The sequence below is a fragment of the Montipora foliosa genome, chromosome 5 (genome assembly GCF_036669935.1).
Source record: "Montipora foliosa isolate CH-2021 chromosome 5, ASM3666993v2, whole genome shotgun sequence".
NCBI classification, from domain to species: domain Eukaryota; kingdom Metazoa; phylum Cnidaria; class Anthozoa; order Scleractinia; family Acroporidae; genus Montipora; species Montipora foliosa.
In genome coordinates, this window is record NC_090873.1 from 47,973,996 (window position 1) to 47,986,495 (window position 12,500).

The window sequence follows — 12,500 nt, forward strand, 5'->3', positions numbered from 1 at the left end:
TTGGCAACTGGTAAGGAAATCACGAAAAAATATTTCAAAATTCCAAGAACCTGCAACCTTAGTAATGCTGGTCGAGGCTCTAACCATTTGAGCTACTAGAAATCCTGATGAGTTCTAATCCCTGCCAAGATCGTGACACCAAACCATCTTAGAACCTTCTCGCTCATGTTAATGTTGATCGCACAAAGAGTTTCACGATTCTTCGAAACACACCATAATCTTGAGAGAACATTCAAGTGTAGAATTCAACAAACTCAAACAAAAAGAAAAACAGCTTGGCTTGCCTGAAAAGATTTTCATAACCACACTTCATATAATTATTTGAATTAGTAAGAATGTCACTTTTGAGGCCACTGACATTTAAGTGTGTGATTTTAGAGTCAACTGAAAGTTTGAAAAATGTAAAAGAATTCTGTGCTGGATGGCAAAGCTTGCCATCCAGCAGCCATTTTCCATATAATCTCAGTTATTAATTTTTTTTAAGCATTAAAATCACAGTAAAATTTCTCACCTAAATGTCAGTGGCCTCAAAATTGGCATTCTTAGTACTAATTTCATCATGCTCTTTCCATTTTTGGCATATAATTTTTGTACCACACCCATTTTTTATGATTGACATGGTCATGCAAGGGCCTATTGTTACCATTTAACGACTGCCAAATCAAAAGCAGAATGTGGCTTTAGTTGACGATTGATTGGGTTGCACGTGTGTGCAAATAGATCAATGTGAGTGGATTAAAAGTGGTACATCTTTTTACATCCTTCTTAAAATTAACTTTACATTAATGCACTTTTATCATTAAATCAAAATAATGTAATGAGGGACGCACCACTAGCATTCTATCTTTAGCTGAAATACTAATCATCAAGCATGGAACATTTATTGCGATCTTCTCACTGCCACTACGGAACTGTCGCATGATAGTCAACAATCTAATAGGATGTCGGTCTTCTGTTGTATCACTGTAGTGATCAACACAAATCCATGACACAAATGTTAAGCCAGCTTGTGGAGGAAACATCCTTTCCCCTACTCCAACACCTGGGACTCCACCCATCACTGCCGCAGGAGCCATGACTGAGCTGACCGTTGCAATCCCTGTAACAAACATAAAATAAAATTTGAAGTAGAATTTTGTCAGCCAGTCATAAAAGCAAAGACTGCACTGGCCACTGCAATCATTAACACAATCTTGTTTTCAATTTCTCCCACTTGAATTGTCCCCAAACTTGAAATAATTAACCCTTTGACATCCAAACCTGCCTAAACCGGCCAGACTTAGTACTTTACTCTGTCTAACGCCAGACGATTCTACTTGTCAATGGGGAACCCCTCACCCTGCTAGCAGAGCCTTTCTTTTGCTTGCTCGATTTTGGGTTTCTTGAGAAAGGCTCTGCATGAATCGAGTAGGATCTTTATTGAATATGTGCTGCATGTTGCCAGGATACAGTCTTGAACCCAAGCCTAATATGCCAGATCTCGCCGCCATCTTGGTTTTTCATGGTACAGTGGGCTCAATTATAACCATCGGTTTTGTCACTAAATGGATGCTCGCACGAGAAAAACAGGTTTGACGAGAGAAAACAAGATTGACTAGTCCAGAAGTTCGGGCTGCGGCAGCTTCAAAGAGTTGACGCGATTCGGGCAGAGCCTCCTTTTCTCCTCCTCAGTAAAGAAAAAGACAAGAGGAGGCTCTGCTCGCAGGGTGGGAACCCCTGGTTGTCAATGGGTTTAATTAATTTAAAAATAATTTTCCTTTGTTCATACCATTGCCATGGGGTTTGGAATGCATCATTATGCACCATTTCATGCAGAAAATCTGGCTTTGATTTGACCAAAAAGCATTGTGATGATTTTGCTGAGGGCCCCTCAATTTTGGTGTTATTTGCTAGAAAAAGTCCAGAAACTCAAGATAAACCTTACCAGCTGACACCTGTGGAGCAATTGCAGGCAAAAACATACAGCCAAAGCCATCTACATTCATGTCAAACTCAACAAATGAGGGACAGTCGCTTGTACCATGTGCTCTTGCATCCCTTGGTGTTGTCATAGAGACTACACATTTTACACGGGTTAGAGGAACAGCACCTCCACCAAAGCACTGCAGTGGCATTTCTTTCTCCTCATTATCATGTCTATCCTCATCCTTTTCACTGTCATCTACATGTACAACACCATTTTCCTCATTAAGTATTGCATTCAATGGCTCCTTAAAATTGCTGCAGCTGTCTGAAGGATCTAGGTGACTCTCTACAATTTGTAAAGATAGTTTCACAGAGATGTCATTACAACTTAGTTGAGAAGCTTTGTGTGGAGGGTCTGTGCTAACAGTTTCAGCTATGGGCATTGCTGAGCTATCACCATTAGTTTCAGTGTTCTGTGTCTTTATAGAGCTGATATCAATGTATTCAGCATTTGCTTCGAGATTGGTAATAGGAAATGTCTCCGTACTTTGCACAATTTCACCTGGTTCTGTAGATGGTATATCAACATCACTATCAACTATAATATTGCTACTGGTGTTGCTAGATTCAACTTCAATGCTCTTGAGTTCTACTGAGTCATCAGTCTTGTTTTCAATGGCTTGCTCTTTGACATCTAAAATAACAGTGTCTTCACCCTGGTCAATACAAGAAACAACTTGATCTGTATTGCTGATGATGTCTATATCCACCCCATCAACTTCAGCTGTTGGTATATCTTGTCCCTGACCACTGGCTTTCAACATCATTTGATATCCCTGGTTGCACAAGTCTAAGTCACAAATGGATCCAGAGGAGTTGTCCAAGTTATTAGCAGTTGGCTTTGGTCTCCTTGGTGGGCGTTGTGGTGGAGTGTCATCATCAGCATCACTAGCAAACTTAGGACTTTGGTCAGAAATGACTTTGTTGGAAGTGTCTTTTGTCACTATCAAGTATTCTTCCTCATCAGAGTTTGATTCAACATCTGAAGCAGACTCTGAGCTTGACACTAACATACTAAGCATAACATCTCTAAATGTCAATGTATTAGAACGTGCATCAGGGGTTGTTGTGTCTGAAAGTCGTCTATTGACAATCTCAGATAGTTTCCTTGGAGTTACATAATGAATATCAGTTGGTTTATTAGGTGACTCCTTGATTAGCTCATTCCTAAATACTTGATTGCTTGAAAGATCTTGGGTTTCCCCTTTCTTATCATTTGTTATTTCTGCAAGAGTATCTTTGCTCAACTTTGTAACAGTCATAATATTTTCATCCAGAGTTTCAAAGGATCGGCTGTAAAGTGGTGATCCAAGCCTGAGAAAGTCCCTGGGATTAAAAAAAACGTAAGTCAAAAAACAATTTACTGGTGGGCCTCACATTTGAAACTACAAAATTCTGGCTCACATAAATGACAACTATACCAAATTCAGATAACAGGGGGTATAATGAGGATATCAAATGCAATTGACTTCTTTTCCAGAACATTCCTTAAAATGCTCTGTTATATCACCACCATTTTAGCCAAATACATGTAAAAAAAAAATGTAAATGCTTTGTTTATAGTGGAAGTGCACTTAGCTATCCAAGCTAGTTTACAGGCTCTCCACTGTTAACAAGCCAGGTGAAAATAACAATTCAAACTTAACAGAAACATTATTAAGAACCACAACTGGCGGGAGGCAACCAGTTGGCTATTTACAAAGCATGGTAGAGTTGAATCTGGCACAACCAGAAACAAATCCAAGCCAGACGTTAGAACAGGATTTGAACCCGGAGCAGCCGCATGCAAACCCAACGCTCTAACCACTGGACCACACTGCCTCCTATGTACAAGCACTTTTACCAATCTTTACAAAAAAGCTATTAAAACATCAGAAAATAAATTGAAAATATATAGAGCATGTGGCCGTGTAACAAGATGTGTCAAAAATGTCAATACCTCAACACTGTTGGTGTCAGTGACTGTGAAGCAAGTCGTTCAAACATCCTTTGAAGAGGAGCATGCAATGGATGTTCCTCGGTGATAAGGGCAACTTCACATCGATCAAGAATCTGTTGAGGAAGCCCTGCTTCACACATGACTTGCTGATTGTGTTCACATTTTAACAAGTTTTGAAGATGAGAGATCCAGTACAACTGCAGTTCCAGGCAACCCTGCAAAACAAGCAGGACTGTTTACTCCACCATCTGCGCACTCATCTTATGCTGGATAAGCATACTACAAATGTATAAGGGAAAGTGGAATAGTAACAGTAACACTTCCTTTGTGTACAAAAAAATACCTCAGAATAAAGAGTGTCATTCAATTCTGCAATAGCTGGGAGGAGATCAAAAGCAGCTGTGATGGCACCAGGGTGATAAATGTATGGAATACCCACTCCATTTCTCCCAGGTGACACACTTTCTAATTCTGAAGGAGAAGCATAAACAATACTTGTACCACTCTTCAAACCAAACGAGTCTGTTGCCATATCAAAAAGATTTTTAATCATCTCGTTTGCAGCAAATAACACAGAGGAAGGATGAAGATCCAAGGAGCCCTCAAAGGAAACTGATGATTGGATGGATTCCACACCAGGCTGCCTGGACAATAATTGCACTTGTTGTGTTGTTGGTGGGAGTTTTCCATCACATCCATGCATGCATGTAATCCTCTTCTTGTTCTGATCTCCTGCAGTAGAAGGTGAAATATTGACAGCATCCAAAGAGAAGCAACCAAGCAAACGGATTGTGTCTGAAAGCCCTTGGAAGCGAATCTGAAAAGTAAGATGAGCAATCAGTGCAGTCTGAGAAGGATATAAACCAAGAGGAATACACCATTATACTTAGTCTATAATTATAGTAATCATGAATGTATACTAAGTCATACAAAAATGATACATTTGGCACTGTTCAAATAAAATAACTAGAGTATGTTCCATGATTTGGTTTCATATTGTAAAAGGATATTTTATTTTGAATGAGAATGGTTTAAGATGAGACAGTTTCGAGAGTAGGATATTACCAGTACATGTATGGAAGAAAATTATTTCCAACTAAATGTACACGTAATGTAAGAGATTTGGGCACTATCACAGTACGTTTACACTAAATAATCCAAAAAACATCCTCACCTCATCCATGAAGTTCTTATTGGCTGGATCATCTTGAATAGCTGCGGTCAGTACATGAAATACTGTTCGCAAAAGATTAAGGATTTCTTCACGCTTCACTGGAGAGAAAAAAGAGAAAAGTTTCGTGATTATGCAAGCATGGAAAAGTCGAAGACCCCTCTCTTTCTCAAGGATTTCCTATTTCCGGGTTACAGCACTTGGTCTTTGTATAATTAGGAATTCAAATTTATCATAAACTTACTATTCCAGGACCTATTCCTATTACAGTTCCGATATGAGGCAACATCCTTTTTAATACTTGTAAAAAATCACAAAATATGCAATTAACAGTGAAATTTGTGTTGTCATATTGTATATCAAGAGTTGAGTTACTTACAATAACATTTCCCTAAAAGTTCATAACATCTGAGGATTTGATTGTTTCAGTTGACCCATGCTACACCATTCACATCTCACGCTGCATCTTAACTTAATGTTTGAGCAGTACTGTAGGGACTAGTTTACCCCTATTTTTGTGAGCGTTAATTTTGTTACTTTGAAATTGCATTTGCGAAAAGCTGTCTTTTTTCGAGCAGCAAGATAGGACTACTCTAGACAATGGGCAGGAAACAGATTGCAAACAGAAAGGAAAATATCATTATACCGGTAATTAACTATTTTACTTCTAACCATAACCACTTTAAACTACATTTCTTGGCTTTTCACAAGTAGTGGCCAGTTTTGAAAATGACAGGAAACATGGCATCAAAGGATTATCCATCTACACTGTGGACAAAACTAGTCCTCACCATTTTGCCAGCCAGAGGAGATAGGGTCAGCTAGACTTCCCTCCATGTTTATCAACACAGACATGACATACACAAATCCCCCCACTTCTCTAAATCCTTCTCGTGTCTTGGGGTCAAGGTCAAACACTTTAAGCAATGCATCCAACACATCTGACTTGAGTTTGACCTCTGACTGTGAAGTTGAATGCATCAAGCTAAGCAAAGTACCTACAGTAGAAACAACATTGACATAAATCAAATCAAAGGCCTGCAGAGAACAAAAAATAATGTTATTGGTTACTTTGTAAGAGAAAGTGCAAGACACTGATAAATACCCTGACTGATGATGATGATGATGATGATGATGATGATGATGAGGAGGAGGAGGAGGATGATGATGATGATGATGATGATAATAACACCTTTATTTAAGTGCCAATAAATTTAGCACAACAGCACTAACAGGGGCCCCTTATGAAGATAATATTTGTAGCCTCATAATTATTCTGAGAAGCCCTCAAGACAAATCAAGTAGACCAACCACATGTTTGCATAGAAAGAGTAACAGGTGTTCTGCTCTTTGGAGACCATGAGTCAATTCTTTACAGTCTATTTACAAGACAGTATGGTGAGATGATGCCTGAAGGATAGTTTAATCATAGTAACCAAGGACAAGTTATAGTTTGAATCCATTCATTCATTTACCCAGATCATCATTGCCACCACTGAGTATCAATTCTCGTATTATCTTCAGTGCCTCTGTTCTACAGCTAGAGTAAGGAACAATGTCGTGGACACACTGAGCACCTCCACATTCACGAAACATGGCAGCATTTGCGGAGTTATTTTCCAGCAGAAGTCTAAGGCAGCCCATTAAAAGGAAAGGATAATCTAGGACTGAACTGTCTGCTTCATCACAAAAAACCACATCTTGCTCTGAGCTTTCCTTTTCAGCCATACCTAGCGGACAGACAAAACATTAATTTTACAATAACCTGATAATTAATCCAGGTTTGGGGTATAGGTAGATTGCCTTTGGGGCAGCAGCAGCCAAGTCAAAATGTGCCAGCAGACAGCGATTTTGCAGCCAACAATGAAATATCTGCCACCTACTAAAGTACATAGATAACAAATTGATGTGAGGTCTACACAAGACCAAAATTAATTGTAACCAAACAATATAATTATATAAACGTTTCTTTTGGTGTCTCAAGCCGAAATTCAAGAAAATATACATGTAATTTGACACAAACGCTGAACAGCAGGGTTACTGGAGCATAGGAAAGGCTTGAACATGAGGTGGGAAAATGAGCCACACGAACAGTCAGCATTCAAAGTTCTTGCAGTTACAAAGTTTAACAAGATGGCATCTAAACGAGCTTGTGGAGACAATTTCACTGCTTCTCCAAAACTTTCTAAATTCTTTCATAAGAACTGATATCAGTAAATGTTGACTTAGAAACCTATATACACTGTACATGTAGTTTTGCATTTGGGCAATGTACATGTATTTCTAAGGATTTGAACTCTTCAGAGTTTGATTAAAATTGTTGATTTCGCGAGCACTTTCCCATTAAAGCTACTGGTGGAAAATAACTGGCATTTGAGGAAAAAAGCTCTTGAGTATTGTTATCTGTAAGCTGAAAAAGAGGGGCTGAATTTACCCCTAAAATGTGCCAGATACAAGGGTACCATTTGAAGCCGAATTTTCAAAATTTTTCGGGGGAGCATGCCCCGGACCCCCCTACTAGGCAAGGGCTAGATGCCTACCACTCAAAACCATCCTGACTGGGCTGCAGCAGTAACTGTCTCACAGTTTAACCTGTCTTTGTCACAAGTCATGTCTTGCTGTTAACAGATTTGTTTATGGGTAAGTTTAACTTTCATGTATGGCTCAAGTGCCTATTTTCACCTTCATATTTCAACTTACTGTCATATGTATCCTTTAACTCAGTTGAGTACTGTTTCAAACAATTTGTTAGCACTTCCAGAACTCCTACGTCTCTAAAGACTTCTTTGTACTTGGGATCAAAACTCACGATGCGAATCAGAAAACAAAGAGCAACATGATGGCAGTCTGATACACTGTCAGGAAAAAATAACAATAATCAGTGATCTGATGAAACCAATCTCGGGGTCAATTAATCATGATGAAATTACCTTATTTGTACTGGTCAACAACTTTTCAGTGATACACAAAAAAACATAATTAAAGTGGTACTTCCTTCGTGGGCATTTGAAAGAAAAAAGAAAATATTTGATAGTATAAACTGAGATTATGAGGTGTTCACCCTTTGTCATATTATAGTACATTGTGATTGTGTAATCCTCTCTATGGCCTGAAAACACTGACCCCCAGTCCATGGACTACCTTGATGGACTACCAAAACAAACTACCCCAAAAATACTATTTCAAGTGAGTGCTACTGGTCGTAAGCAGCATCACAATTAGGGCTAAGCCTAAACATCCATTTTATACAGCGTTGGTCAATAGTATTTAAGTCTAAGCAACCATTTTAAAAAGGTTCACTTTCAATAATTACTGTTGTGATGGCCAATTACTTCATGTAAGTGAAGTTAAACTGGTGCAACAATTATTGAAAGCTAACCTTTTTAAAATGGGTGCTTAGAATTAATAAAATACTGTTCACCAACACTGTTTTTAATGGATGTTTAGGCTTAGCACTAATTGTGATGCTGCTTTATACGACCAATAGTACTCACTTGAAATAGTATTTTTGGGGTCGTCCATTTGGGTAGTCCGTCAGGGTAGTCCATGGACTGGGGGTCAGTGTTTTCTGGTGACCCCTTGGGTGGTCAATTCACTTTTATCAACTCATTTGATTCAAACAAATTCTCAAATTGCCACAATGAACTGATGTCCTCTTGGCCATGAGTATGTAACAAACAACTTAAGGTGGCTGAAACCAGTTCCACCACTTTAAAAGACCTTCTTATTAGCTGGGTTATAACCGCTATACTGTATGATGAAACAGCAATGTTATGGTACCAAAATAATTAATTTTTTGAAAAATTTAATAAGGGAGCCTGAATTGGCTCCTAAGAATTTTTCAAAAGTGAAAGATATATATGAAATACATCATATATTGCACTGCGGGTATGAAATCATACCCGCAGTGCAATGTATGATGTATTTCATATATATCTTTCACTTTTGAAAAATTCTTAGTGGGCGCATTTTGTTAAGCAATAATTGGTGTTTCATATGGTCCCATAACATTGGTGTTGTGAAACTGGTTCCAGCCACCTTAATTCATCAAAATGGAGAAAAATACATGAATAGGGGACAGTAAAATAATAAAAAATTATTAATAATTGATAAGATAATCACAAAAGAGTGAATTGATCCTTGCACTTATCTGGACAATGAATTTTGAGGAATTGTCAACACCTGTCAGATTGTTTCCGGACTGTCAGATTGTTTCCGGACTCTAAATTTTTCGTTTATTACACAAGTTTGACCGTCAAAGTTGTGTATTAAACAACTTTGACAGTCAAACATGTGTAATACACAACTTTGACGGTCAAACTTGTGTATTACACAACTTTGACCGCCAAAAGTGATGGTCAAAGTTGTGTAATACACAAGTTTGACCGTCAAAGTTGCGTATTACACAAGTTTGACCGTCAAAGTTGTTTAATACACAACTTTGACGGTCAAACTTGTGTAATAAACGAAAAATTTAGAGTCCGGAAACAATCTGACAGTCCGGAAACAATCTGACAGGTGTTTGTCTCTTACAGACACCTATAATATTCGGGTGGTTCCAACAGGATTGGAATTCATGACCTCTGTGATGCAGGGCAATGTTCTGTCAACTGAGGTATGAAGCTTCTCAGTTGTGAGCAGGTTATTTGTTGGGATCGTGTGTTCCCACGAAAGGACTTGAAGAATGAAATACTTGAAATGAGTGTATTTGAAGTGTGGGTTATAGACAAAAGAATGAGGTCACCCTGACACTTATCTGGACAATAGTATTGTCTCTTACAGACACCTGGAAAATTAAGGTCGCTCCAACCCGATTTGAATACATAAGGTCTGCAATGCCGGTGCAATAAGCATTGCACTTGCTCAAATTGTGCAGATAAATGCAAGGATCACTTAACTCTTTGGGATTATCTTTGACTTAGAAAATCATAAATTGAAACATCATTGATAGTACATCGAGACTAATAAGGAGATGTTTTCCATTTGATTTGAATGAAATCAAAAAGGTCTCTAGCAAAGGCAGAATCAAATGAAATTGTACTGTGTTCGGCTTCAAGAACATTTCAGTTGAGTAAAGCTTGAATGAAGGATGCGATAATATGTGTAATAAAAATTGCTTATTAATACTATCTCACCTCTTGTTTTTGAACAAAATGCTCACTGAGATGAGCTCTGGGCAAGGCACCCAGTTTAAATTGCAAATCACCAATTCCAATAATTTGAAAATCCTTTCCTGGACCTCAGTGCCTTTCTCGGGTGCTTTTTCAACAAACAAGGATAATGTATGTTGAGACTGAAGGATGAAATAATTTGCATTATCAGAACAGTAGATGTTCTTAATGCAGTCCAAAATATTAAGGCATAGAAGCTTGTCTGTACTCTGAAAGAAAAAAACAATTACATGTATAATGACACACCATAGACCTTATTCATAAAATAATGGCGGCCAATTTATAATTCTTTTGTCAAAGTGCAAATTAGCCTACCAAGCCTCGATACCATACAGTGAATTGAAAAGAACTTTTGCTCTAAAATGAGGATTGGTAGGCTAATTTGCACGTGGACAAAAGAATTATAAATGTGACTGCCATTTATGAATACGGTCTATTATTATAAACATTTTTTCCCTTCTCTATAATAATTATAGACCATATTATAGTTACATTACAGGTTAATGAAAATTCAGCTTCACTTTCTTAAAAACTTAATATTAATCTTTTAACTTTGCTTCAAAAAAGCAAATTCAATAGCCACCAGTACATGCCTCTTTTACAGACTGTGGGGTCACACCTTTGTTTGATTTGATCTTTAACCAATAGTAAAATTATCATTAAAATCCTTCTTCTGTTCAAGGTAATGTGTTCTGCTTTAATTTTTTGTTATTATCAAGAATAATTTCTTCTGCTTTAAATCCCTTTGTATGACTGTACTTGTGGGTCAAATACAGCAGGAAAACAAAACTTGGATATCTTAACCCTTCTGCTCCTGAGACTGAGACTTACAGATTTTACTCTGTCTAACGCCAGACGATTTTACTCGTCAATGGGAAACCCCACAGGAGTGAAAGGGTTAATTCTGGTTAGCCAATACGTGGTTTTGGTTACAGTACTTAGCTACACCACAAACTAGAGCTCTCCACCTTGAGAAACACAGTATGAAGAACTTGGAATGCTTCAATATTTCGGACACTCACTCCTAAAAAACATAAATAAATCATTTTTAACCCTATTAAAATTATGAAAACAGCTGATAAAGGCAATTGCTTAATCTGTTGACTGAGACTTTAAAGTCACCAGTAGGCATACCTCTCTTTCACCTTCAAGAAAGATACAAAAAACCTCATAAAATTATTGTAATTTATACTTTTGTGAGCTGCAACTTTTTTTCAAATTTTAGGATGCTATCAGTTATTCTCCCTGATCATCATCGCAAAGAACTGCCGCGTTCGACGCAGTTCAACAAGGTCGAACCGAAAGCACACTATGGCACCTCTGCTTGGCAGCTGCTAAAGTACTGCTAAAAAGTAAGTTACCACCCTCTCGCAAGGTGAGAGTATTGTCTCAAGAGACTCTCGCGAGAAATGTGTGCATGAATGGAAACTTTTCTGAAGATTAACATGTTCATGAAGAAGCTCTCGCTCCAAATTAAACTGAGCACTTGACTCGCGATTGGCGGCAGTGTATTATTGTGAAACTTGTGCATTCCAAACGCGTGTAGACATTCAAATCACCACTCCGCCCGTGAAATCTACGTACCTTGATTCGAAGTTGATGTCAAGTGGAAAAAATATTTCGATAAACTTGCGCTGCAAACTGCCATAAAAATTTATCCCTCAAATTCAAGTTTATCGGGCTCCAATTTAAGAGAACGTGGCAACAAAAAGTGAACTTTGAGAGTACGTGGTTTAACAAAAACATTTTGATGACATAACTTTTGCAAAAATGACTTCAAAATGCGTTCTCTTGTTATACTTATACAGGGATTTCATTTCAGGCCAGAGGCCAGACGGTTCGTCCGGTTGTTTACGATTTCACCGACGTCCCTGTTACGAGTTCGAATGTTTTGAGGAAAAGTAGTTCGCAAACTAAACTGAACGCAGGGTTGTCGGAACAACAACAAGAAGGTTTATTCCAAAAAATGAACGTAGTTTCCACGAAGTAAAACTCTGAACAACTCGTATTCGACAAACTTACACGGCCTCCGCCAACTTGAATAAACACAGCTTCTGTCACACTTGAATAAACACGGCCAACGCCAACTCTCTTCGCTTGTGAAAACTAGTTAGAAAAACACTCCGCTTGGACTCGTCTACTTATATACTCTGACAATAAACTTCTAGAACTTTCTAAAATAGTAATGAATCTAATTATAGAAAGATTACAAAACACACCGATTTAGAAACGCTTACGTACAAACCTAAATATA

At 38.0% G+C, this 12,500-nt stretch overlaps 1 protein-coding gene across 1 annotated transcript in view; it reads right to left on the reverse strand.

Moving 5' to 3' along the window:
- Positions 1–12,500, reverse strand: part of LOC138004551 (WD repeat and FYVE domain-containing protein 3-like) — an 88,026-nt gene that overhangs the window by 60,257 nt on the left and 15,269 nt on the right. Inside the window, exons 3-12 of the mRNA XM_068851103.1 lie at positions 11,215–11,270; positions 10,211–10,455; positions 7,776–7,930; positions 6,551–6,805; positions 5,867–6,073; positions 5,079–5,176; positions 4,248–4,721; positions 3,905–4,119; positions 1,925–3,291; positions 831–1,099 (exon numbers count right to left, since the gene is read on the reverse strand). Of these exons, the coding sequence (XP_068707204.1) occupies positions 831–1,099; positions 1,925–3,291; positions 3,905–4,119; positions 4,248–4,721; positions 5,079–5,176; positions 5,867–6,073; positions 6,551–6,805; positions 7,776–7,930; positions 10,211–10,455; positions 11,215–11,270 (3,341 nt within the window). The remainder of the gene's footprint in view (positions 1–830; positions 1,100–1,924; positions 3,292–3,904; positions 4,120–4,247; positions 4,722–5,078; positions 5,177–5,866; positions 6,074–6,550; positions 6,806–7,775; positions 7,931–10,210; positions 10,456–11,214; positions 11,271–12,500) is intronic.